The sequence below is a fragment of the Acinonyx jubatus genome, chromosome A1 (assembly GCF_027475565.1).
Source record: "Acinonyx jubatus isolate Ajub_Pintada_27869175 chromosome A1, VMU_Ajub_asm_v1.0, whole genome shotgun sequence".
NCBI classification, from domain to species: Eukaryota; Metazoa; Chordata; class Mammalia; order Carnivora; family Felidae; genus Acinonyx; species Acinonyx jubatus.
This window is the reverse complement of record NC_069380.1, coordinates 210,384,533-210,411,972: the sequence shown is the minus strand read 5'-3', so window position 1 is coordinate 210,411,972 and position 27,440 is coordinate 210,384,533. Positions and strand designations below refer to the sequence as shown.

Genomic DNA, 27,440 nt, shown 5'->3' with positions numbered 1-27,440 from the left:
TTTTGTTATTACTGAAGAGAAACATTTAAGTTATATAAGGGCAGGGATTTTTTTATCCACTGTTTACCAATCCATACTCAGTGCCTAACACACTATGTGCAATTTCCTAGCATATCGTAGGTGCTTAATAAATATTTATATGCAAAGGAAGAAAAGCTGCGTAATCTAAGTACAAAGAATTTCTAATACATTACAAAGGCAGATTATTCATTAAAAAATGAGAATGATATATTTAAATAACATTTAAAAGCCTGGGTGGCTCAGTTGGTTAAGCCTCTGACTTAAGCTCAGGTCATGATCTCACAGTTCATGGAGTTCGAGCCCCTGGTCGGGCTCTATGCTGACAGCTCAGAGCCTGGAGCCTACTTCGGATTCAGAGTCTCCCTCTCTCTCTGCCCCTTCCCTGCTCGCGCATGCTCACTCTCTCTCTCTCAAAAAATAAACATTAAAAAAAAACAACAACACTTTTTTAAAATAAAAAATAAAAACACATAACAGCAAAAACTAAAGGTCACATGCTAATAATAGGCTATTACAATATAATAATCTATAGAAATCAACAACAGGTAAATAAAAAGTGAATAGGCAATTACCACAGAAAAAATACAAGTCCTCGAACAGGAAATAAAATTCAATTTGTGGGGTGCCTGGGTGGCTCAGTTGGTTAAGAGTCAGACTTCAGCTCAGGTCATGATCTCAAGGTTCATGAATTCGGGCCCCACTGTCGGGCTCTGTGCTGACAGGAGCCTGTTTTGGATTCTGTTTCCCTCTCTCTCTGCCCCTACCCCGGCCCCGCTTGTGCTCAGTCTCTCACTCTCTCAAAAATTAACAAACATTAAAAAAATTTTTTTTAAATTCAATTTGTGAAATAACAAGTGTTGGCAAGGATGTAGAGAAAGGATGTAGAGAAAAGGAAACCCTTGTATACTGTTGGTGGGAATGTAAATTGGTATAGCCACTGTGGAAAAGGTATGCAGGTTCCTCAAAAGGTTAAAACAGAAATACCTTATGATCCAATAATTCCACTACTTGGTATCTACCCAAAGAAAATAAAAACACTAATTTGAAAAGATAATGCATCCCTGTGCTTATTGCAGCATTATTTTTAACAGTCAAGATATGGAAGCAACCTACATGTCCACTGATACACAAATAGGTAAGGGAGATTTGGCACACACATGCAAAATATTATGCAGCCATAAAAAAGGATAAGATAGTGCTGTTGCAACATGGATGGATCTAGAAGGTATTATACTAAGTGAAAAAAGTCAGACTGAAAAAGACAAAATACCCTACGATTTCACTCATGTGGAATCTAAATAAAGACAAATGAAGAAACAGACAAAAAGCTAATTCAGACGTATAAATATAGAGAACTGATTTTTGCCAGAGGGGAAGGGAATGGGGAAATAGGCAAAATGGGTATAGGGAGGTGGGAGATACAGGCTTCCATTTATGAAATGAGTTAAGTCACAGGAATAAAAGGCATAGCTTAAACCACTGGAATTATACTACTCAGTATAGGCAAAAAGTACAGGTCTCCTTCAAACAAGTATTTCTGTTTCTGGGATTTTATTATTAGCAACCAATCATGTTTTATGCAATAATACAACCTCAAAGATTGTCAATGTAATGATTAAAGACACAATGGAAACAATGTAAATATCTAACATGAGAAAAGTTATAAAGAAAAGTACACATCTATATGAGAATACTATGCTGCCCCGAAAATAAAGATACAGCTTCATTTTTTAAAAAGTTGACATATAAATGAAAAAAGTAGGTTATAAAAGTGATACATTGTGGTTCTGTTCCTGTTTTCTGAAATTGTATTTTAAAACTTGTACACAAAAACTCCTAGCAACAGTATTCATGATAGCCCCAAAGCAGAAACAACACAAATGTCTACCAACTGATAAATGTTATACCTCCATATAATGGAATATTATTCAGCCATGAAAGGAACAAAGTACTGACACATGCTATAACATGCATGAACCTTGAAAACATTGTGCTAACCAAAAGTAGGCAGACAAAACAGTCCACATATTGTATGATTCCATTTATATGAAATCTCCAGAGTAAGTCTATAGACAAAGTATATTGTGGTTGCCTGGGGGTAAAGGCTGGAATTCCGGGGGAAATAGGGAGTGACTACTAATGGGTTTTGTGGTTTCTTTTGGGGGTGATAAAAATGTTCTAAAATTGATTGTGGTGATGGTTACACAACTCTGTGAACATTACTTAAAAAACACTGAATTGTACTATTTAATTTTTTCGAGTAAGCTCTACACCCAATGTGCGGCTTGACCTCATGACCCCAAAATCAAGAGTCACATGCTCTACTAACTAACTGAGCCAGCCAGACACCCCTGAACTGCATAATTTAAAGATATGTCAGTTATACTAATAAAACCGAACATTTATATATCTCCAGAAGATGAATTTTCTCCTTTCTCCTTCCCTGTAGCCTCTAAAGCTTTTTAATAGAAATTTCTTTGAAACAAACAAACCCACACTTTATTTATGTCTAGAATCTACCAAATCTTATACTCAGGATATTTTTATTATGTAACCAAATGTTCTGTTTTGTTTTAAACAGAGGCCATTTACTTATAATATTATAATATTAAATATAATATTAAACTTATAATATTAAATATAATAATTAAACTTATAATATTACTTATAATATTAAACTACTTTGGGGCACCTGGTTGGCTCAATCAGTAAAGCATGTGACTCTTGATTGTGGGGTTGTGAGTTTAAACCCCATGCTGGGTGTAGAGTTTATTTTAAAAAAGAAATCTATAAATCTATATATACATAATATTAAACTATTTCTTCACATATTTAATATATATAAGGTACCACTTACCACATAATTCCTAATACCAAGGCCACGGTCAAATACTAGAATAGTCAATAAGTTAATTTTAATGCATTTCTTTCCTAGACCTAGGATCTTCCTGAAAAGTGAAAATTAAAAGTGCATTAAACAAATCTGGATTGCTTTGAATGGGAGTCACATACTCAGAATAGCTGTTTTTTAGAAAGGCTGAACCACTCACTATCATGTTACTAGAAGTTAAAGATATTACCTCATTTCCATTCTCCAACGTTCTTCTTCTTCTCGTCTTCGCCAATACTCCTCTTTCTGCATTTGCTTCCTCATTTTCTCTTCTTGAATCTTCCTGGCTCGAATACTGGGCTTTACTTCTACTTGTAAATCTGGATTTACTTTTTTCTGTTAAAAAAGACATTTAAAAAATTAGCAGCCCCTCTAACAATCTACACATATTATTGAATCATACAATCCTACATATTCCTTCATCATAGAGGCTTTCAGTTTCAAATTTCCTATTATAAGAGTAAGATCAGTAAATAAGTTGTATTAGAGAAAAGATTCAGAATACATTAATAAACATTCATTTTCCCCTCCCACACCCCCAAATTCTTACTTGTCCAAACTTATGACGACATACTTCTTACATAAAAAGTACATAACTTAGTGCTAACCAACTGAAAAAATCTTTAGGGAACTAATGGCTATTTAATTTTCCTTTACTTGTTTGTGAGTAGATGATTCTAAACGTTTGAGTGTTGGGGTTAAAAAAACTATTTTAATTTTCACCACCTCTGTGTTTAGAAGGGAAAACATGAATCTAGTGCATCAGTCTAGCCTAATTAAAAACTTTAGGGGGCGCCTCAGTGGCTCAATCAGTTGAACATCTGACTTTGACTCAGGTCATGATCTCACAGTTCAGTTGATGAGTTCGAGCCTGCGTCATGCTTGCTACTGTCAGCTTGGAGCCTGCTTTGGATCCTCTGATCCCCTCTCTGTCTGCCCCTCACCTACTCATGCTCTCTCTCAAAAATAAATAAAAATATTAAGCAAAACTTTAAATAGATGATTTGTATTTAACTTAACACTTAACAAGTTTTCAATGCAGAATTTCTCATCTCAAAATTCATCTTAATGAGAATTCTACCAAGACAGAGAAGGTAAATGAAGACCTGATACTTCTTTCAAAACACTTTATGTGAAGCAATTATCTGTATTTACATATTACTGGATCCAAGCAATGTTACAAGTCACTAAAAGTGATGAAATATGGTTATACTGTTCTTACCTAAGTATAACAAACTAATCAGTAAAAACAAACATCTGAATCTAACTGAGACATGATATGCTGTTAAAATCGAAGTTCACAAACTGTGTGCATTATGCTTAGATGCTTTGTTTTCCACATAGAATGTTCCAAGCTGTGTTTAAAAAAAAAAAAGTTGTAATCTTACTCACTTTATATTGAAGTCTGTGTCTTCGCCCTTTTAAGTGCATCTCCTTAGCATTGGGATCATTAAAACTGCACTCACATAATTTACAATGGAATCGAATTACTTTTCCTTCATCATTTCGTACCTTGACACAGGGAGAAAAAAAAAACAACAAAAACCTAAGAATCATAACAGGTATGCTACAGTTGAAGATTTCATTCACGAACCTTCACAGATTCTGTGATAAGAAAATGTTGTAAACAATTAAGAGTTTGAAGTAGGGGAAAAAATAAGAGACAATGTCTATAATTTTTTGAAAGGATAACCTATAGAAATGAATTGTTAAAATTCTTAACTGTAAGATGCAAGATGTGTTAGCATGTATTTGCTTTTGATATTAACTTTAATTTCAGCACTTTTATCCATGTGCAAACATTTAGATTTAAATGCAATTGGCTAGGGGTGCCTGGGTGGCTCAGTCAGTTAAGCGTCCAACTCTGATTTCGGCTCAGGTCATGCTCAGTTGTGAGATCAAGCCCTGCCTTGGGCTCTGCACTGGGCATGGAGTCTGATTATGACTCCCTCTCTTCCTCCCCCACTTGGCACTTTCTCTCTCTCATGAAAATAATGAGTAAATTTAAAAAAGGAAAAAAGTGTCATTGGATAATATTTCTCTAAGGTGTCCTGGCCATGTATATTTCTTTAGATAACCAAATCTTACTCTCTTAAGATCTGTACTTTTAAAATTGTGATCTACTTATAAACTACACATTCTAGTTTTCTATCTGGTGAACAAAGAAGACAACAGAATACATAATTTTTTTTTGATGGGAGAAAAAAATGAACAAATATTTACCAAAAACCTACTACATGCTAGGCGCTATTCTAGGTACTTTATTTAATCTTCACAACTTTGGAAATATCCAAGTTTTACTGATGTGGACACTGAAGCTCAGAGAACTTACATATGTTCTACAACACAGTGAAAAGTAAAGAGTAGTGCTATACCACTCTATGTTGGGCCTTTTGCTAACAGCAAATATTTATTAGACCCTCTGACTTTCCCTCTTTCCTCAATTTCCTGAGTTTAGCTATAAAACCAGAAGCTTTCTTACCAGCTTGAGAAACCAAATAAACACGATCTGTTAAATCAGCACCTTTAATTTTACACGTGAAACTACGTGACTGTTCAGAAAGAAATACTGGCTCTCTCTGTCAATATTTTCACTGCTCACAATTTTTTTTTTTTTTTACTCTTATTTGCAGGACACTTGGAAGGATACAAGAATGCCTACCAAACAAATGGAACGTTACCTTCTATCACAGTGATGGTGTTGGAAGGGAAAGAGAGAAGTTAAAAAAATCATGGTATCACTTAGGCAAGCTTCAAAGGCATGTTTTTTAAAAACCTTTAACAAAAATACATACCATATTATATTCCTTCATAAGTAACCTAAATCTAATTTTAGACTTAAAGCATGCCTGCAACAAAGTCACACACTTCTCTCCTATATCTAATCTCACAGGAACGGTATTCTCAAATCAATACCTCTTCCACATAGTCATGCCCTACTGGCTGCACATCGCTCTGCAAAGCAGCAAGAGATGCAGGTGTGACTGGTTCTGACACGGTGTCCGGCTTTACTTCTGGAATCTGTACAGAGGTGACAGGAGTGCTTTTAACACATTCAGTTCCTTTTAAGTCTTCTGTTTTATTTCCTGTTGATTGCAACTTATTCCCACCTGGAAGAACATAAAAGAATTACAATAATTTTAACTTTCTTTTTGTGTAAATGTATAATCTGATACAGGAAAAATTTCAGATAAAGTTATTTTTTTCTACCGATAGTCAAACTCCTGGTGACATCCATCAGAATTTTGAAGAACATATAAACCATTTGGCCTTTTTATTCTATTAATGAAATAAATACACGTCTGGATTTTGTTTGCCCTTCTCCACCACCCAAGGATCCTCTCCATCCCTACCAGGACTCTACTAACATCAAGTACCTAAAAGTGAACAGCAAGTACCTAAAAAGGTAGGGTCTAAACTTAATTCATGTTTGTAACCCCAGTTCCCTCCCAACTGGGCAATGCCTTAAGTTCTGGTGATATAAGAGTTAAGACTGTGTAGCTGCCTTTGAGGTGCCAACAATTTAAGAGAAGACACAAATAATTACAATACAATGTGGTAACTGCTATAGTAAGTAGAAATACATTATGGGAATGCTTAAAAAAAAAAAAAAAGAGCCACTCCCCTCTAACATGATTCAGTTAGGAAAGGCTTCACCAAGGGTGTGTCCCTTGAGCTGTGCTTTGAAAGAAGAGTAACAAACATGAACTTGGCCAGGCAGAAAGAAGAGAATGATGTTTAAATAGAACACCACGTACAACAACACAAAGTTTAAAAGACTATGATAAACTGAAGGAAGACATCAGCATCAATTACTAGACAGACAGAGGTGATGACCTATGAGGCAGGGGTCAGATTGTGAAGACTGTGGGATGACATAAATAAGGAATATAACTTTTTCTGATATGCCAGAAGGTCAGTGAAAATTTTTAAGCAGGAAACTAACACAACTTGACACATATTTTAACAAAATAACTTTGACAAGCATTGGAGACTGGACACAATCAGAGACAAAGCTCTGAGGAATAGACTTTGAAGGCCTAAAAACAAGGCAGTAGCTATGAAGAAAAACTGACATTTTTTGTAGAGATACTGTGGTGACAGAAATAAAAGAACTATGTACACTACCGAAGGAGGCAATAAACAAGCAGAAATAACGTCAGTGAAGTTTTCCATGTGAAAAAAGCAGCAAACTGAACAGATCATTTCATGGTATTCTTTTGACAGAATGAGACACTGGTTGGCCAGAGAGCCACACAGATAATGACCAGGTAATTCCTACAAATAGCTCTAAAAGGTGGCAGTTTTGAGTTTGCCCGAAAGATTTCAAAGTTCCTGTACAATGGAGTGAATGAGACAACTTGAGAACACTGGGTGACTAGAGAGGAGAGCCAGAATCACAATCTTAGGAGCACCGCCATTTAATGAACTTGAAGGCAGGAGAACCGATAGAGACACCTGAGAAAGAGGTGGGTGGACATAGGAGAGACTTTAACGCTCTAAGATATAGCAGTCAACTGAGCAAATATTACAGAGGTCAACAAGTTGAGACTGAAAACTAGCCACTAGATTTGGCAATTAGGTCTTTAGTGACTTCTGAAAGTGGTTTTAGAAGAATAGAGTGGAAACACTAAAACAGACTAAGGACTAGAAAAAAAGCATAGAAGTAGAGAAAGTAAGAATTAGGTTGCAGCTTGAGAAGATTATAGTAATAAGACAATATATATTTTTTTAAGACTACAGAAGACACAGGGAAACCTGTATGACTATAAGGAAGAAACCATTAGAAGACTGAGGACTGCTTGAAAATTCAAGAGAAAAGAACAGGTATGTGATTAAAGAAGGTCCCAGAGAAGAAAGGAGGAGATGGATACAAGAGCATAAAGCAGATGGGTTAGTTCTGGAATGGAGAAGAAACATCACTTTGACAGAGTTAGGAGGAACACAGAGAATCTTCAGTACTTGCCAACAAAGTTTATTTTGGGTGTAGAGGTTTTCTTGGCAGCCATATTTGTAGGCACTGCTGATACTTTAGTGTTGGATGTGCTATTAAGAGACGAGTTTCCTGTAGTTGTAAGACCTTTCACTGAAGAAGTTGCAATTGATGAAGTATTCACAGTACAATTGCTTGCTGCAATGCTTGAGGGAGAGGCAGTTGGTTTTGAAGCAGACACAGCTGTTGAAGAAGTAGCTTGGCTAACAACGTTTGGTTCTGTTGAAGGAATGGGTTTACCGAGTTTTGTGTGTAATTTAACCACCTACAAAATAAAAGCACATTTGTCAGGAAACTCAAAAAGTGTAGATTTTTGAGTTTGTCTAAAAGATTTTATACAATGAAAATCTGAACTATATTTTCGTATTTTTATATACAAAACTCATTACTTTCAAAACAATCTCTGTGATGCAGATTTCGATACATATTCCATCTAGCACTAGGTGAGGAAACCAAGGCAGAGGAAGATGAAATCAACTTGGCTACATGCACACCAACCTAGATTTAAGTATGACAAGAGGAGGCAAATAATCATACAACAAATTTCCAATTGGCAGAATAAATGATCTAGTTCAATTTAAAGAAAAAAGGTCTACAGTCTTTCTCTTGTTAAGCAATGACTATCTGATATTACTTTTATATATATTAACATATAAACAAGGTATGTAATCCACTCAGTTTTTAAGTTTTGAAGTCACCTATACTTAAACCCTCCATTGAAAAAGTAAAAGAAAAGAGAGTAAGACATAAGGGTGTGTGGGGAAAAAACACCTACTTTCTGATGCTTAGCACCACGAATGTGGGCAGCATATGCATCTGCTCCTGTACAAGACACATCGCAGAGCTCACAACGTAGCTGATTTTGAGTCCCACGAGTAGAGTTGTTGCTGCTGCTGGTATTTTGTGAGGCTTTCAATGCGGCTTCTTTTTTTTTATGTTTCTGTCCTTCTAAATGTTCTTTATAAGTCTGTTTCAAACAAAAAGGATAAATTTTGCTTTGCTAATTTTCTATCTATAACCATTTAAAATATTCAATTCTCAAATCTCTAATACTCATTTAAGAATGAGTACTAAACAACTGTAAAAGCAATTACAGCATGTGGGATTCCCTATCTATTTATCTATCCATATTTATCTGTGGTTCTCTGCACTTTGTTTACCAAGAATACATTTATCTAACACTGATTTACAAAGGCCTTTCATACTTAGCCACATTATCAATAGAAGGTACATCACTTTCAGTTTTACGAATCTGCATCTTTTACTGCTTATGTATAATCATGGACAGAGTGATGATTCCACAAATTATTTTCATTATAGAATTAAGATGGGGGGGCTGTATCTACATCATGAAAAAAAAGTTATGGAACGGTAACAAGACTCTTTACAAACAGGTATGTCTATTTATAAAACTGACTTTTCTACTTAGAATGCATTTTCACATAGAATCCATGCCATCCCGAACAAAAGCCTATTTAAAATAGGTAACAGCCAAAATTGTATGTATTTGCAAGGAAAAAATTATTATTGTACTTCTAACCAACAAAATAGTGAAATTGTGTATAAAAAACTGTCTGGAATCAGATGATCAAAGAAGGCAGATTTGTGAAGAAGGCAGAAGTGAAGAGGCTACTAAGGACTACTGTTTGCTTTGTCTTGAGTGGGGCCAAAAGTTCCTCTTTCATGTTTTATTTTTAAAATTGTTTTTAAGACAGATGTATAATTAGCAAAAAATTGTATTTTCATCATAGAATCTCAGAGGTGGATGGGACTTTAAAGATAACCTAAAACAGTGATTTTCTAATTTTTAAAAAAGAGAATCCTTTCTCCAAGTGAAATCTTATACAGAAGTAGAGAAAGTTGTTCTGTTTTTGAAACAGAAGAGGGAGACCTAAGACCCAGCCACTTGATTCCTCTCGTTATCTGCAGTGGCCTGAACTGGCTCCATGAAGCACTCTGAGGCTCAATTATTTAGGGCACGTCCTTATCACAGAAGTGAGGAAACAAAAGCCCAAAGAAGTAAAGGCCTTCAACTTGCCCAAAGCCACACAATGGTGGAGCCAGGACTGGGAACCATGGCCCCTTAAATCTGAACCCACTTATTCTCCCTCGTTATGTCTACACCTAGACTCTAACTTACAATATCAGTGATATTTTTCCCTAAGGCTCATCAGCCCCTTAAGGCACTGCCCTCTGACCTGCTTGGCCTGTTCTTTCAGAACAATCTAGACAATGGTCAGCCTTATATATACTCATTAAAATGCTGCTTTTCACCTGTCATCCTACAGCTATGTTCTATCCTTTTATATGTATATCACATATTCAAAACATCTCTTAGGCCACTCATAGCATCATCTCCTCTAAACAGCCCATCGTGGAGTAGGATATCGTCCTTCCATGTTTAATCCTGGGCCAACACCAACATTCCCACCTGTTCCCTCTCCCCTAGCCATGTAATCACAATGAAACTGTTTCCTATCACACTCAAAATAGAGAGAAAAAAGGTTTTACATAACTAGTCACATATATTAAATATTCCACAATTATTTCCTAATTTGGTGTAACACAGGAAATACTGACAATTTAAAATAATCTTAAAAAATAGGTATTTAAAAGTAGAACTTATCTAGTAAATTAACAAGAATGTACACAGGTGGGGCAGGAGTGGAAAACAATGTAACTGAAAGAAACTACTACAAAGTTTGTTCCTTTCCAATAAGCCTTTTATCTGCCAAACTGCTTATCAAATTTTTATATAAAAACACACACTCTTAAATATTAACAAATTATGTTGGGATAAGAGTTGAACATATTAGATTTTATAAACACTCATGCCTAAATCACACATTTTAAACTGCAGCAATCAGGGAAAAAACAAAATGGGGGTTGGGGGGCATAAAGATTTTACTTTATGCTTTACTATACTTCATGCTTTACTTTATGCTTCTTTAGTTGATATTTCTGAAAAAGACACTTCCCCACATCTTTCTTGTTTCCAAAGTTCCTATTCCCTCATGGAAGATATTATATAGCAATAGTAATATTCTACAAAGCATATACAAAAATCAGTCTTATTAGAAATGTTACCCTGCAAACTACAGATTAGAAAAAAATTTATTTTAAGAATTTTGAAAATTCAGAAAGACAATTTTCTTCTGCTCTTTATATGCTCCAAAAAAGTAGCACAGTTGACAAAGTCCTCTCATCTTTAATGCAAGTATGTAAAGCTGAATTCTCTCTATGGTCATCCTTTTTCAGGTGTAAAATTCTATCCATACACTCAAAATGGACCTCAAAGAAAAGCTAAGGAAATCAAGAGCCAACTGTGTTAAGCAAGCTGTGGATGATAAAAGAGAAATAAAAATTCAATCTTACCCCCAACCCCAATTAATCTGAATGTAAGGCTTCTAAGTTAAATTTAAGTTTTACTTTAAAGAGCAAAGTATCTTTACGGAAAAAAGTACAATTTGCCCATTTTTCATTAACATTCATAATCATTTTTAAAGTTTCTTCTTAACAGAATTCTTATGTGTCAGTACAAATACTTCCTTGAAAATGACTGTTTAGGAAAATATGTATGTGTTAGCTAAAAGCTAACAGGAAAGAAAATGTAAACCTTCTCTGTAAGCATAAGAGTTAGAATATCAACCATACTTAACTATCAAAAATACCCACTGAAGACTCATGGTAAAACATACAACGTTAAGTACCTGTGGTCCAGCACAGCTGATCTTACAAACATCACAATAGTGAATCTGGGGTGGTTTGGGAGGCTGTTTTGGTTTCAGTTGTTTATTTTGGAATGGTGCTTTTTTAGTAAAGGTGGTCCCTGTCCAGGCAGCTGTTGCAGCAGCAGCTGCTGCTGCGGCCGCCGCCTGCTTCTGTTGCTGCTGCTGCTGTTGGTAGTAGGAGGATGCAGCTGAATACACTGCTGCTTCATAACCTGAATAAGACGTACCTTACAAATAAAATCAAACAAAGATTATGTTAAATAATTACAAAAGGCCAAGTTAAATGTCATGAATTTAAATTCAATAAATTCCGCCAATATAGGTAGGTTTACATGTGCATATTTACAAATATGTATCTCGCAAAACCTGGAAAAATCTTTATCTTCCTTTTATAGAAGTCAATCAACTTTTTAACTCAACACATGCCAGGCGTTACAGAGGCATAGAAAAAGTTTAAGATTTGGTTTTTGCCTTCAAAAAACATATAGTTCAGTTGGTGGGCTACAACAGAGTGATAAAGTTACATGGTCACGGAATCTGTTAATATTTCTCCCAAAAGAATTCCTCTGAATACAATTTGGGAAGGGTTGAATTTGAGGAAGAGTCTGAACTAAGATACTAGTAGGAAAAAAAGACACTCATGAAAGTAAGATTTTTATATACTTGATGGCTAAGAGAACAGAAGAAATAAAAGAACAGAAAACACACCAAGATTTTGAAACCCACTGATTGACTGATGGGCTGTGCAACTGATAAAAGCAAGTGGCTGACAGAAGCTAGTTTGGAGAAGTAAGGTGAATAAACCCTAGCAGAAGTTTGTGATATGGAACCAGAGTTTAGATGAATATACAGGACAACAGACGGAAGATTTTGGACTTAAGGACCAAATACACTGTTTTTCATCCTCCAAAAGAGACAAAAGCACTATATTTTCTGGTTGAATGTATGGATTCTATCCATGTCCATTGTTCAAAGTGTAATGAATAAGCACATGAAGCTTGTTACTGACATAAACATAATACATATACACATGTTGTTTATGTTCAGTGATTTATAGACCTAAAAATCTATAAAAGTTTTAAATTTGACAAAGTTGCTGTATAAAAGGACCTCAAAACTAGAAAACTTACCCCCTTTCTAAACTAAGATCTCTGGAAATTTGGTGGACTCCCTATTTACCCCATTACAGTAAGACTTCTTTTTTCTCTGAAGTGGAAATGAGTGGAAAAAGAGTCATGTAAGGCTCAAAAAAAAGATTCCTGGTTGCCAGGATGGCAAAGAAGAACTACTTGAGGAAAACTGAACTTTTGATGTCTCAAATGCAGACTGCTTTATTGGGAAAAAAAAAAAAAAATAAGACTTCTGACCCACTAGCTCCAAGGCATCTACACGCAGGGAAGAAAACATTAATTAGAAAGGTGAGGATTTTAAGATGCATGGGAAATCAGAATCATGGCATCCAAAACTGGAAATATCTAGAAAAGAGACCAAATAACTTGCATGAAAAGGCTTCCTAGAGTTTTATGTCAGGTTATTAAATTACATAAATGCTTCTAAAGATAGAAAGTGTGGTAGGGGTGCCTGGGTGGCTTTAGTCAGTTGAGCATCTGACTTCGGCTCAGGTCATGATCTCACAGCTTGTGAGTTCGAGCCCCGCGTCGGGCTCTGTGCTGACAGCTTGGAGCCTGGAGCCTTCTTCGGATTCTGCGCCTCCCTCTCTCTCTCTGCCCCTAACCCACTCGCATTCTGTCTCTGTCAAAAATAAATGAACATTAAAAAAAAAAGAAAGAAAGTGTAATAAGAGAAGAAAACATCTAAAAATAAAAGTAGGGAGAAGTAGGTAGGTATATCAATACTAAGAATATGATCAGATAAAAAAACAATTAGAAAACAACTGATGTAGGGGCGCATGGGCAGCTTCGTCAGTTAAGTGTGTGACTCTTGATTTCGGTTCAGGTCATGATCTCATAGTTCATGAGATCGAGCCCCGCGTCGGGCTTTGTGCTGACAGCTTGGAGCCTACTTGGGTCGGTCGGTCTCTCTCTCTCTCTGCCCCTCCCCAGCTAACATGCTCTCTCTCTCCCTCAAACATTTTTTAAAAAGAAAGAAAAAAGAGAACAACTGATGTAAATGATCAAGGGAAAACCTATATAGATCAATGAACTCTTTTCTGGTCAGTTTTACCAATGTCCTTTGTTATTTAAAAATGGGATAGAAGAGGGGCACCTGGGTGGCTCAGTCGGTTAAGTGTCCGACATCAGCTCAGGTCATGATCTCACAGTTGGGGAGTTTGAGACTCACGTCGGGCTCTGTACTAACAGCTCAGAATCTGGAACCTACTTCAGATTCTGTATCTCACCCTCTCTCTACCCCTCCCCAGCTTGCTCTCTATCTCTCTCTCAAAAAATAAATAAAAAACAATACAAAAATTTTTTAGGAATGTGATAGAAAAATATAATTAAGTTCACAGCCAAGTATCTTCAAAATAATAGTTTAAATATCACTCTTAAAATCCATTAAGTTGTCTAGTTAAAGCTACCTTTAGATTAAAACTGGCTAGGACCATGATTTTTGTATGAATCTTTATAATAGATATTTTCTAAATAACTAGCTGTTATATACAGAAACTGTAAAAATGCCACTTAAATGTAACCTCATGAATTATGTATCATAAAGTAAAAAACAGGGTAACAGCAACAGCATACTACAATGCTAGATGACCAGGACTTGTAGTTTTTTGCTTTTTTTTTTTCAATTGAGAATCCACAGTATGACAGGCAGTTTTCCAGACACAGTGAAGTCTCAAAACAGGTGTGTTAAGGCAAGTATCTCCTTATTTGACAGATGAGAAAACTGAGGCTAAGAGATTGTGAAGTACTTTAAACACTGAGTTATCTAAACCACAAAAATAACCAGGTTAAGCTTACTATTTACAAAATAATCTCCATCTGTACACATGTAGTCTAAAACTAATAAAAGGCAAGCTTAACTATAGCTTACTACTTAATCTCCTATGAACACTTGCAAACAATCGTACATTTCTTGTAAAAGCACTGTAGAAAAACAAATATAAGGCTGCATCTTTAAGTAAAAGCTCAATTTTTGAGGGCTAAAACAGTTTCAATTAAAAAGTACTCTTATTTAAAATGCTTATCAATTAGTAAGTTAAATAAGCTGAAATTTTAAGTGTAAGATATCACAAACAAAAACATACCACTTCAGTAGAAAACTCAGCATGCTACAAGTCACCATTTAGTACATACCAATATTCTAGAACTCATCTTAATGACACCAAAAAAATAGCTAACCTAAATTGTAGCTGATATAAAACTGCATATACAGAACTCAGACACCCTAATAATGACTCTTCTCTTCTGGATGACAATTTCACACTGTGTATTGCATTTTTTTCAAGTGCATACCCTTCGACACAACAGGAATTTCTAGGAATTTATCTTAGGAAAACAACTGACAACTACACAAATCTTTTCATAAAAGGATTATTTAACTCAATGTCGTTCTTAGCTTTTCCCTAATACGAAACCAAGCATCCCAAGACACAAACTCTAAAATCTATATAGTACATCCATACAATAAAATATCACGCACCCATTAAAAACTACGTATTTCTAAACGTAGATTTTGATTTCTAAATACTATATTAGAAATCACAGCTCCTTTGTGAAATGGCTGATTATTGAGACTCGGGCAGGAAATGCTTTAAGTGTATGTATCAGCAATATCTTACTGTGCCAAAAACGAAATAGGGGCTCAAAGAATAACGATGCCAAGTCCAAAAGGCTCAGGAGCTAGTTTGAAATGGATCCCATTGGCCAAATTTGGGAAAAAGTGTGCCTCAAAAAGAAAAAAGAGAATAATGGATTATACTACAATGAATAAAAAAGAATGAGTCCACAGTAATACTAAAAAACAAGGAATAGGGGACTCTTCCTTAGAGAAGAGTGCTAAGAATCAATGTAAAAGGATTTTACATCCACCATCATTGAACTTAATTCAGTTAAGAGATTTTCAAAGGATCTAACACCGTAGAGTGAAGAGTAGTTGGGTAATAGGCCCATAGATTACTCGGTTACTTACAAAGTGAAAAAGGTATCCTTAAAATGGAGAGATCTGATAGTCATTATACCTGGCTGGCATCACCAACACAGAATTTATAACATTACTTATGTGCTCTTGATGTGATGAGATACAAAAGTTCACTTAGGTAGTTTTATTGACTAAAAAGCTGTCATAATCTAAGCATAAAGAAAGAAAAATCCAGATTGTGGGATATTCTATAGGACAACTGGCCTGAACTCTTCAAAAATGTCAAGGTCATGAGAGACAAGATAAAAATAGATTATTCTATATTAAAGAAAACTGAAACTAACAAGGTATAACAACCAAGTACAATCCATGCTCCTTGATTAGAATCTGAATTTAAAACGAAGCACATGGGTGCCTGGGTGGCTCAGTTGGTTAAATGTCCAACTTCGGTTCAGGTCATGCTCTCATGACTTCTGAGTTTGAGACCTGCGTCAGACTCTGTGCTGACAGTTCAGAGCCAGGAGCTTGCTTCGGATATGGTGTCTCCCTCTCTCCCTCCCTCTCCCCACCCAAATAAATAAACATTACAACATTAATGTTAATTAAAACATTAAAGAAAAAAAGAAAGAAAGAATAACTTAAAAAAAAAATGGGGAGCCTGGGTGGCTCAGTCACTTAAGCCCCTGACTCTTGGTTTCGGCTCAAGTCATCATCTCCTAGTTCTTGAGCAGGAAACCTGCATCAGGCTCTGGCTAACACCACATAAGCTGCTTGGGATCCTCTGTCTCCTTCTCTCTGCCCCTCCCCTGCTTGTGCACATTCTCTCAAAATAAACAAACAAACATTAAATAGATAAGTAAATAAATAAATAAATAAAAGTGCAAACACACCAAACACCTAGAAAGCCCAGCCATAAAAGACACTTGAGGACAATTAAAGAAATTAGATAATATCCATGTTCAATTTCGTTTTATGATATTTGCATTTGGTTATGTAAAAGAATGCCCTTATTCTTAGGAAATACATGCTGAAAAATTCTAGGCAAAGCACCAGGTCATCTGCAACTTGTAAATATACTGCTGAACCATTTGAAAATGTGTTTTGATAAAGCAAATATGATAAAATATTAATTGATAAATCTAGTTAAATGGTATATAGTACACTTGTACTATTTTTTCAACTTTTCTGCAAAATTAAAATTTTCTAAAATAAAAAGTTGGGGAAAAACAAATCAAAAGGATGATATATTTTAATTTAATGACATGAAAGAACATTCACAATGAGAAAAAAGCCAATTAACAAAATAATATGCATTAGACAAATTCCTTTTTATAAAAAAAAGGTATATACTGTATATTCCCATGAAGAAAAGACAGACATGCACCAAAATGTTAATGGCAGGAAGTATCTAGGAGTAGATGTCCAATGATTTAATTTTTTCTCCTTTTTTATCTATAGTTTCTAGTTTTAAATGTATTTACATGTATTATTCATGTAATATAGCAGTAAATAAAAACAATTAACTTCATCCTGTGTAAGATTTATTCAAGCAACTGAGACAATGGAAAAGAGAAAAGAGAGGGAGGAGAACATGTAAGAGAGAAGCAACAATAGGAAAGAATACATTGTACTCCTTATTTTGAAGTTAATGTGGACATTTTTAAAATATGTGCCCAGGGGCACCTGGGTGGCTGGGTCGATTAAGTGTCCAACTCATGATTTCAGCTCAGGTCATGATCTCATAGTTGTGAGAGTGAGCCCTGCATTGGTCTCTGTGCTAGGCATGGAGCCTGCTTAAGATTCTCTCCACCCCCCCCCACTGCCCCTCCCCCACCACACACACACACCTTCTCTCTCAAAGAGAAAAACAAAACTTTAAAATGTGTCTAGTCAGATTCCACTGAAATAATTCCATATGCAGTTATAACTTATTAATCAGAGATAAAGAGAGACAGAAAAGTATCTTGGCAATCCTAGGAATCACAGACCTAGGAATAATAACATTTCCTCACTCCTAATTCATTCCTGCATGGTTGCCACAGTTAACTTAAAACCTGCTCCTACTGCTCCTGTTGTGCAGATTTCCTCTTTGGCACCCTTTTGGCCCATAAGACTATAACAGAGCCTACAAGGCTTTTCACAATGACATTTCTAGCCTCATATCTTGAGATTTACCCGTGTATCCTGTATTCCAGCCAGAAAAAAAAGGTTTTCCTAAATACTCCATGTCTGCCTAACTCACCATTATATACCTAGCACCCAGCATAAGCATTTAATTTTGCATAGGGTAAGAGATTAAAAAACAAAACAAAACAAAACTCTGAAAAAAAATTTTTTTTTTTAAATTCTGTAGTTAGTCTTCTAACACCAAGCTACAACAAAGTATCAAGAAGAACTAAAATTGCCCATATTGTTTTAAAACCTCCATGGAACAAGATGGGGTATTAAGAAATAAACTGCAGAACAAAACAAACCATACAGTAATGCAAGGTTACAGATCTACAAAAAAGCAACATGTCATTTTTTTTTCCCAATCTAAAAAGGTGGTTTTATTAAAGCACGGGGACAGGACCTGTGGGCAGAAAGAGCTGCCACAACATATGACTTTAATCACTGAAACACTGCAAAGTACCTCAGCTAGAAATGAGAAAAGCAGTGGACATAAGTAAGATTTTAGTGATTATATTTCTCTCACTATAATGATTACTTAAGGAAATACATACTTTCCTTAATAAGATAATAAAAAAAAATATATGATTATTTAAGGAAAATAAAGCTACTCTGTCCTTCTAAGAGACATGTGTTACAGAACAATCTTATGGATGTTTACAAAAGCTACCTAATATTTTCAAGATTACTTATTCCTGATAATAAAGATAAAGAAACAGCTCCCTGACACAGCTGAAATAAATACAATTTGTCAGTGGTAGTCCCTGAATGTCAACCTTAAGTTTTCAAATTCATTTGGAAAAGTCAGGAAAAAAAAAATGACCATGTAAAATACTAGGTGTTATTTTCTCTAACTGCAATGCTAGGCCCAGGACTCATGACTACCTTTCAAATGCCCAAAGAACATTTTACATTGTTAAAATCTCCTAGCTTAAAAAAATAAAAATAAAAAAACAAACAGTAACACCACCACCAACAAAAACACAACCTAGGGTACGGTCTATTTGTTACATTATGCACATATAACAACAACTATCAATTAATTCAATTCTGGCTACTGGGAGGAAGATCATTCCATAAAATAAGGTAGTTTCATTTAAACACAGCTTATCCATCTTACCAGAATAAGTAACTGCCGTGGTACTGTAAGTAGCACTCTGGGTATAAGATGGCACCACAGTAGCTGCAGCTGCTACTGGCTGTACGGTGGAAGATACAGGATAAATGGAGAAAGTAGTGGTAGCTGGACTTGGTGTGGCTGGTTTTATGGCTGTCACTTGTCGAGTCTGCTGGGCTTGTGTATACTGAGTTGCACCTTGGCTATAACCTGCTTTGGGGGCTAAAATGGGAAAGAGACATCAGAAAATTAGAAGGGTGTACCTTGATATTTTTTCTAATTTTCAAGGATATTGATAAACTAAGTATAAACATCAACTGTAAATCTGATGCTAGAAGTTTTTTCTTAGCACAAGGGTTGAAATTCTTACTACCAATTAAATAACACATCTATATAAGTTCATCTAATATCCCATTCTCAGATGCTTTCTATGTATTTCCAAAATGGCATTTTGTCCAAATTTACAACTAACTGAATAGCAGTACTACTTAAAGAACGTTTTTAGAAAAGGTGTGTGTGTGTGTGTGTGTGTGTGTGTGTGTGTGTGTATTTAGGCTAGTCAGTCTAATTTGAGCATTATGCTTAATATTAGGAATAGCGAGCCTCAAATATGTATTTCAATTCACAATAAAAATTTCATTGTTTAATTACGTCAACTTGTTCAAATATACTTCATCATATTTTTATTAATTCATCCATAGTGAACTTCAGTCTAATTTCAACTCATAAGGTGACACTGACTTAAATCTTCAAATGTCCAATGGCTTGAGTGCAATTGTTCTCAAATGGCTAATATTCAGGTTTCTGCTGCCTTTGACCATGTTCAAAATATTTATTTTGCTTTAAGAATCTTAGGAACTTTATGCTTTAAGGATTTTTTAAACCGTATGCTTTAAGAATCTTAGGAACCTTATTATTAAGCCCTAAATTAATAATTAATCATTTATTAACAATCATTAAGGCATACAAGTCTAATTCCTGATAAAGGCCCAAATATCAGAGGGCCAGTACCTTATGCTTAGTTTAGTAAAGGCACCTTAAATAAACAGCAGTTCAGTTTATAAAACTGTAGTATGAAACTTGATCCACACAACACACAGATCAGGACATTTTACAAAAGGAAATTAATGTCCAAGAGCTAAATGACTTACAAGTCACAGAGTCAATATCAGACCCAAGACTAAACCAAGGCTCTTCTGACTCTTAAATACAATCTAACTTTGATAATTAACTAGGAAGTTCACTACAGATCAGTGTACTCACAAATCATTAGAGAACAAACTATAAGAAAAATCAGTCATAACTATAAAAATATTTGTATACCACTTTTAAGAGACTCATAAAAATCTGAGAAGTACCCTACAGAGATCTGGATCAACTACCTCAGTTACTAATAAGAGAACAGAGACGAAAAGAGGTAAAAATCACTACCCACATTAGTGATAAAGTCAGTACTAGAGGCTAGTCCTACTTTTTCCTAATCCAAGGTTCTACCCACACTCTCACAGTCCTTCAAAAATAATTAAAATAAATGAACTGTCTACTTTTCTGAACTCAAAAAGTTTTCAATTCAATCTCTATTAAAAAAAATCCATCTTCAGGGTGCCTGGGTGACTCAGTTAAGTGTTCGACTCTCCATTTCAGCTCAGGCCATGAGGTCACAGTTCTTGAGATCCAGCTCTGTGTGGGGCTCTGCACTGACAGCACAGAGGCTGCTTGGGATTCTCTCTCTCCCTCCCTCTCTGCCGTTCCCCCCAGTTGCACTCTCTCTCTCAAAATAAATTTAAAAACTTAAAAAGGTGGGGGGCCTCAAAGGGTCTCCACTGGTTACACAAAGGCAGGCAGCAATATGTTCTGAGCATCTCTAGTGAAGATAAGAATGTGGCCAGAAATTATCACCATAACTCCTTTTGTATAGCTTATTTCACAGCAGGAAGAGAACTGTAAGAAAAGGGCATGATTAGGATTTGTCCCCATGGCCTTCTCTCTTTGGTACTCAAAGGCATTACAACAGCAGAACAGAGAACAAGGCTAAAACCTACTTCTTTTTAAGTAATGTAACACAATGACCTTAGATGAACTCAAAAGGGTACCTTCATTAAACACAGTGAACAATTTATTTTAGTAGTTTTCAATGAAACTGTATGCTAATAAAACCCACCTGTCTGATAGTAGGTTTCAGCAACAGAAGGCTGAGGCTGGGCAGCAGCTGCTACGGCAGCAGCCGTTGCTGTTGGCTGTTGGTAGTACTGCTTACTATCATAAGCTACAGCAGGAGCGGTGGATCTTACATACGAGTACGAGTCCTAAAGAAAGGCAATAAAAGAAAGTCTTCCTGTAAGTGAAGTGGCAGGAAAAAAAACCCAACTCTACTATATAAAAGTGTAATAAAGGAAAACAACTAACTACAGACCTATGTATAAGAATCAAATCCAAAACAAAGGGCAATCATTTTGGACTTCAAATAAGGTCAAAACCATTTCAAGCAGCATGTTTAACTTTCACATCAGAAAAAAAATCACTGAAGCATTTAAAAATAATGCCTATCTTTAAAAATGGATCTCATAGTAAAGACCACCTGTGTGTTCTAAGCTTTGACTGCTCTGGCTTTCTTTTCATTCTTTACCACTATTAACAACATGATGAGTAGCAGCTTCTGGGTGGAGAGGAAAGGGGAACTCAGGTTCCAGGAAGAAAGAACACCGTATGTAAGTCTCCAAAGCAGTGAAGATCAAGGTGAGCTGGGTGAACTCTGGCACTGCATAAAGTGAGGAGGGGGACATGCAGGTGGAAAGGCTGAAAAAATAGGCAAGGCCCAGAAAATGATGGGTTGCATACACCCTATTAAAAACAATGGATTTATTATATTGTGTCTCTGGACATAATAAAAACAATCACACATGGCAAAAGGAATTCTGAGTTTAGTAACTTGCCCAATAGTAACAGAAAATACTAATGTTATGATTCACATGTCAATTCATTACTGAACAAAATAAATTTATATACTTTAGAAAGAATATAGGAAAACTAGGCAAAGTCCAGAAGGATCTGAGTTTAAAAACAGATCCTAGGGGAGCTGGGGTGGCTTAGTCAGTTAAGCATTCAACTCAATTTTGGCTCAGGACATGATCTTGCATGAGTTTGAGCCCTGTGTAAGTCTCTGTGCTGACCCTGCTTGGGATTCTCTCTCTGTCCCTCCCCCACCCCCTCCCTCAAAACAAACATGTAAATCAATCAATCAATTAATAAATAAATAAATACAGATCCTAAAAGCAAACAAACAGAAAATAGGTTACTAAAACATGAGGACCAAATTTAGTAAGTAGTAATTTAGTGTCATAACAAACATAGTACTACTATAAAAGGGAATTAGATCTTTGGGTCCCCAAAAGACTGAACCAAAAGCAACTAAATGAATAAGAGCAGTCATCAATTTGTTACATACCAAGAAAGAATACCTTGGGCGGAAGAATGTACAGGCAAGTTTTCTGTCCTTGTTAAATTTCAAGAGAACACTATGTAACTTGTTTGGCCTATATAGCTTAGGCTCATGGTTCTCAAAAGAGGAGACATAGCCTGTGTTCCAAATGGATGAATAATGCCATAATACAAACAAGGAGCATCTTCACTATGTCTTCATTTTTCTGAAAACCTTGGTTAATATTTAACCAGTAATTAATGGAAAATATTTTTAATTAAAGCAGACACAGATACAAAATGGAGTTGAATGGACTCAGGGGAATTACTAACATAAAACTCACTGCAAGGATGCCCCTAAATTACCTATGAACACACACTCACTTCATCATTACAGGTAGATTTCTGAAGACCCAAGTTTGAAAGCACTGGCTTGGACACTGTATCACACACTATGGCCACTGAAGCATGTATGTCAAGACTACTGGAACCAGTAGTTTTCTTACCTGGTAGTTCTGTGTAGTAGCTGGGGGTGGTGGTGGTGGTGCTTCTTGTTGTCTCTGGGTATAACCGTAGTCAGTTGCTGTATGTGCAGTGGGGTAGCCTCCATAAGCAGCAGCTGTTGCAGCAGCTGCAACAGCTACTGGAGCAGGCCTGGCAACTGCAACTGTGGCGGCCGCTGGTGCATAAGCAGCAGTAACTGTGTGAGCAGCTACTGGAGCCTGATGGACAGTGTAGCTAGCAACTGTAGTTGGATGAGAGTAGGCTACACCCGAAGCTGGCTGCTGGCTATATTGTGGAGTAGAAGAATAAAGATAATACAATTTAGTTGTAAAATCTAAGCATTTAATAAAATACAAAGCACATTTTCAAGAAATTTAATCACGGGCTACAAAACACCAAGTATTTGAACTCAATAAACCTCCTAGTCAATACCGTATTTGTTACTGTTGTATGGTTTTTATTCCTTAATTTTAAAACATTGGACAGTCACACATACTAACGCTTAAGATCATGGACCATATCACAAAGCAGGGATGACAAACTGGGATAAAAAGCAGTACTAGGAAGAAAAGAAAAACTGATGAAACTAGGAATTTTAAAAAATATTTGTTTGTAAAGTTCTTTATTCTTGTTCTATAGTTAAAAAAACTCTACAAAGAAATCATGTTAAAAATATTGAGTTCTAACTCCAATTACAGAAAACATTTAAGGGAGAAACTATTACTTATTTGACATAAGAAATACTTCTGATACCCTAGGGCAGTACTTATCAACTGGAGGAGATTGTGCCCTCCAGGAACATTTGGCTATGTCTGGAGATTAATTTCTGATGGTCAAATTGCAGAGGAGGTGGTGGTGATTGATGTGTGCTACTGGCATCTAGTGGGTAGAGACCATTGATGCTGTTACTTATCCTACAATAAACAGGACAACTACCCACAACAAAGAATTATCCAAAGAATGTCAATAGTGCTGAGGTTGAGAAATCTTGCTCTAGGGCACAAAACCTACAATGGACTATCTATGATTTTAGATAAATTACCCAAGTTGCAGGCAGCATTTCATTACATACATTTATTTTTCTCTTAAAAATGTAGCACATGTTGCAAAAGAAGACCTAAGTCAGATGCTTTTCAATCATAACCATTTAAAACATAAAGAGGCAAAAACATTTTTCAAAACTGTAGATCAAATAAATTTCCAGCTAAAGTTCTCAGAAAAATGTTTAATTTTTAAATTGAGAGTCTATGTCATATAAAACCAAGGCTTACAGATGTTAGCACATGAAAGTGTATTTCTTATTCTAATACACTTAGAATTACACTTAAGTTTTATTATCAAGGCAGAAATGCCTTCTAAAAAAAGGAAAGCCCCAACAGTTATTTTAGCTGACAGGTTTTAGATGACCGTAAGTTTTAATATGAGCCAACAAGTTAAGAATAGCTAAGAAAAAAAATACCCGACGTAAGCTGAAGCTGCACTAATAGAGTGTCTGATTCATGGGTTATAGTACAGGATATTCTTCACTGGTGTGCACAATACCATACAAATATGGCATACAATTAAAATTTGGGGCCATCACATTTTAACCATATTAGGGAAAACACTGATAATTATAATGTATTCAAAGGGAATCAATATGAAACTTATAACTATGGGTATTATTTCACATAAAAAGTAGAGGACCTGGGAACATTCAGTCTAGAAGTGATGACTGGGGAAGATATGAGAGCTGCCTTCTAATAGAAGAGACTTACTCCATGCTGCTCCAGAGAACAGAACTAGAACCAATGGATGGAAGGGTGGCAGATTTCAGCCCAATATGAAAAAGAAAAAAAAACAAAAACTTAGAACAAAGTCCAAAGAAACTCTTATAATTTATATTTGGAAGAGGTTTTCCACATTTTGATATTAAAAATAGCTAATAATTTCTACATATATGACAACTGAAAGACAGGAAAAGGGAAATTTAAATAGTGGAAAATTGGTTTGGGATTGACATTTTCTATGGATAATTCCACAGCCTTAAGAAAAAAATGCCAATAACATATTATACTTCTTCAAAATTCCTAGAACTGAGAAAAAGAATTATATTTAAAATATAAATACACCAGTTCTGTGAAACTTATATTTAACATTTACTGATAAAATTTCACACATTCAGACTACACTGCATAAAAGGGGTTTGTTTATATAAAAATTTAGATAGTCTTGGACTCCTATATAGTTTCCATTCACCCCACGCTATTTATCAAAATATTTGTTCACACTTCTTGATCCCCAAAACTTGTCCTACAGGACAAAAAAGAGAGTGGGAATAGAATAGGAACGTTAAGTCAATTTGACTTATACTGCCTCTGATCCTTAAAAGACCCTGTGACTAAGAAAGGGAGGACAATATGTTCTGGTTTAAGCCCACTGTCCCCTCATAAGTATTAACAGTACTCTCTCACACCCATGTGTCTTGGCTTGAACAATAAATCTTATAATCACCCTTCCCAGTAACCATATAAAAAGTATGTCAATACCTTTAGCAATTATCATAAAGTACATGCCTAGGGCTGCCTAACCCAACTGCTCTTAGCCAGATACCTACCCATCATCTGGGCTGAAACTATATCCTCTACCAAAAGCATCATGATGAACGATGATCTAGTCCCAGTTCCCAGGGGTTTAAGGGCTAGGGCAACTGTATGCTGTTCAAAATAAAGATTCTCTGGTTATCTTAAACCCATCTGGGAAATTCCTTTTTCAACTTGAAATATCCTTAGAAAAACTGCCTTTAATGTGATGTATATGACCAGCCTGGACCATACCAATTCAATTAAATATCTACTGGCTAAGTCTAAATAAGTAAGTAAATTTTTAAAAATTCAAGTTCTGGGGCGCCTGGGTGGCTCAGTCGGTTGGGCGGCCGACTTCGGCTCAGGTCACGATCTCACGGTCCGTGAGTTCGAGCCCCGCGTCCGGCTCTGGGCTGATGGCTCAGAGCCTGGAGCCTTCTTCTGATTCTGTGTCTCCCTCTTTCTCTGCCCCTCCCCCGTTCATGCTCTGTCTCTCTCTGTCTCAAAAATAAATAAACGTTAAAAAAAAAAATTAAAAAAAAAATTCAAGTTCAAATTAGTTTAAGCAAAATTAGTCTTAGGTTGAAATATTTTAAACCAAGGATTGTGCCTACTTTGGAGTGTTAGAATAAAAGGTCTTAAATTATATCCCTACATAAAATTTAAGGCTTAATGTCATTAATTTTTTAAAATAAAACTGGACAAGTAATTAAGAACCCAAGTCTTGTAATAAAAATTTATTTGTGAAATAAGAAGACTTTCATTTTCATTCAGAAGAAGCTTCCATTTAGATAATATCCTTTGTGAATAAATTAAGTCTAATAAACTTCAGTCAGTTTTAAACCAGGACAAACTAAATAATTAACCACAAAACAAACATATAAAAATATGTGTAAGCAAGGTTATGAAATACTTGAAGAATCAGACATAAAATGGAAAGGTATTTCTCTTGGGGGTTGAAAAATAAAATATTTAGGGAATTATTAATATTAAAGAGTAATGACACTTTTTATATTCTTGGACTTAAACTGGAGGTTAATGGCCAGCTTTCTCTCCTTCCTTACCAGAAAGTGAAACCAACCAGAGACCTTACCACAACAGATAGCTGACCAAAATCACCAGACAGTTGGAAGAAAGTCTACTATAAACTGCAAAAGAAACAGGATTGATCCAAAGAAAATGAATATCTCAAGGCAACAAACAAGAATTTAAAAAACTCTGATTTATCCATAAAATAAAAACTTTACACTCTGGTAGAAGATAAAGTTGAGGGATACAGACAAGATCAGAATATGAAAACTAGAAAAGAGAAGATAATCTAGGAAGTCCAATATCCAATTGGAAAGAATTCTGAAAAGAAAAGAAAAAAACAAATGAAAGAAATTAAGAAATAGTATTTCCCATTCTGGAAGGGAAGCATATATTTTCAAATTTAAAGGGACTACAGAGTGCAAAATTGAATGAAAGAACTACATCTAGAGACATAGCATTTTACAACACTTCAAGGTTTAAAAAAAAAAAAATCTTTCAAGTCTCCAGAAAGAAAAAAAATAAGTCAGCTGTATACAAATAAATGAAAATCAGACTTTTACTGATAACACTAGTGGCTAGAAGACAGCAGACTGTCTTAAAAATTCAAGGAAAGATGATTATTAATACAGAGTTCTGTACCCAGCTAAACCATCACGACAGAATTATTATTTTTTTTGACATTCGAGAACTGAAAGAGTTTACTACCTATACACCAACCCCCTCTCCGAAGTAACTAACATGAGGATGTACTTCAATAAAAAATAAACCAAGAAAAAAAAATGAGATCCTATAAACAGTGGATCCAAATCCAGGAGAAAGGAGAGGCCAGGTCAGCAGCTGTGCAGCAGACCGACACAGGCAATGAGCTTAGACTGTAAGTAAAAACAGTATAGAGGCCTCCAGGAGAGAAATGTCCAGGAAAACAGGATTGGACAAGGGACAGTATACCAGGAGC

At 35.6% G+C, this 27,440-nt stretch overlaps 1 protein-coding gene across 5 annotated transcripts in view; it reads right to left on the bottom strand.

Annotated features, from left to right (window-relative positions):
* ZFR (zinc finger RNA binding protein) overlaps positions 1–27,440 on the bottom strand; it is an 83,841-nt gene that overhangs the window by 40,059 nt on the left and 16,342 nt on the right. For 2 of the 5 annotated variants that reach the window (XR_008289860.1, XM_027075031.2), the window contains exons 3-12: positions 24,647–24,670; positions 22,892–23,174; positions 21,130–21,274; positions 18,972–19,190; positions 11,615–11,862; positions 8,680–8,871; positions 7,878–8,169; positions 5,828–6,021; positions 4,304–4,423; positions 3,102–3,247 (exon numbers count right to left, since the gene is read on the bottom strand). Coding sequence is in view for 4 of the 5 variants with exons in the window: in XM_027075031.2 (XP_026930832.1) it covers positions 3,102–3,247; positions 4,304–4,423; positions 5,828–6,021; positions 7,878–8,169; positions 8,680–8,871; positions 11,615–11,862; positions 18,972–19,190; positions 21,130–21,274; positions 22,892–23,174; positions 24,647–24,670 (1,863 nt within the window). In the remaining variant the exon portion in view is untranslated. The remainder of the gene's footprint in view (positions 1–3,101; positions 3,248–4,303; positions 4,424–5,827; positions 6,022–7,877; positions 8,170–8,679; positions 8,872–11,614; positions 11,863–18,971; positions 19,191–21,129; positions 21,275–22,891; positions 23,175–24,646; positions 24,671–27,440) is intronic. The other 3 variants (XM_053201704.1, XM_027075034.2, XM_027075048.2) reach the window with 2 other exon arrangements.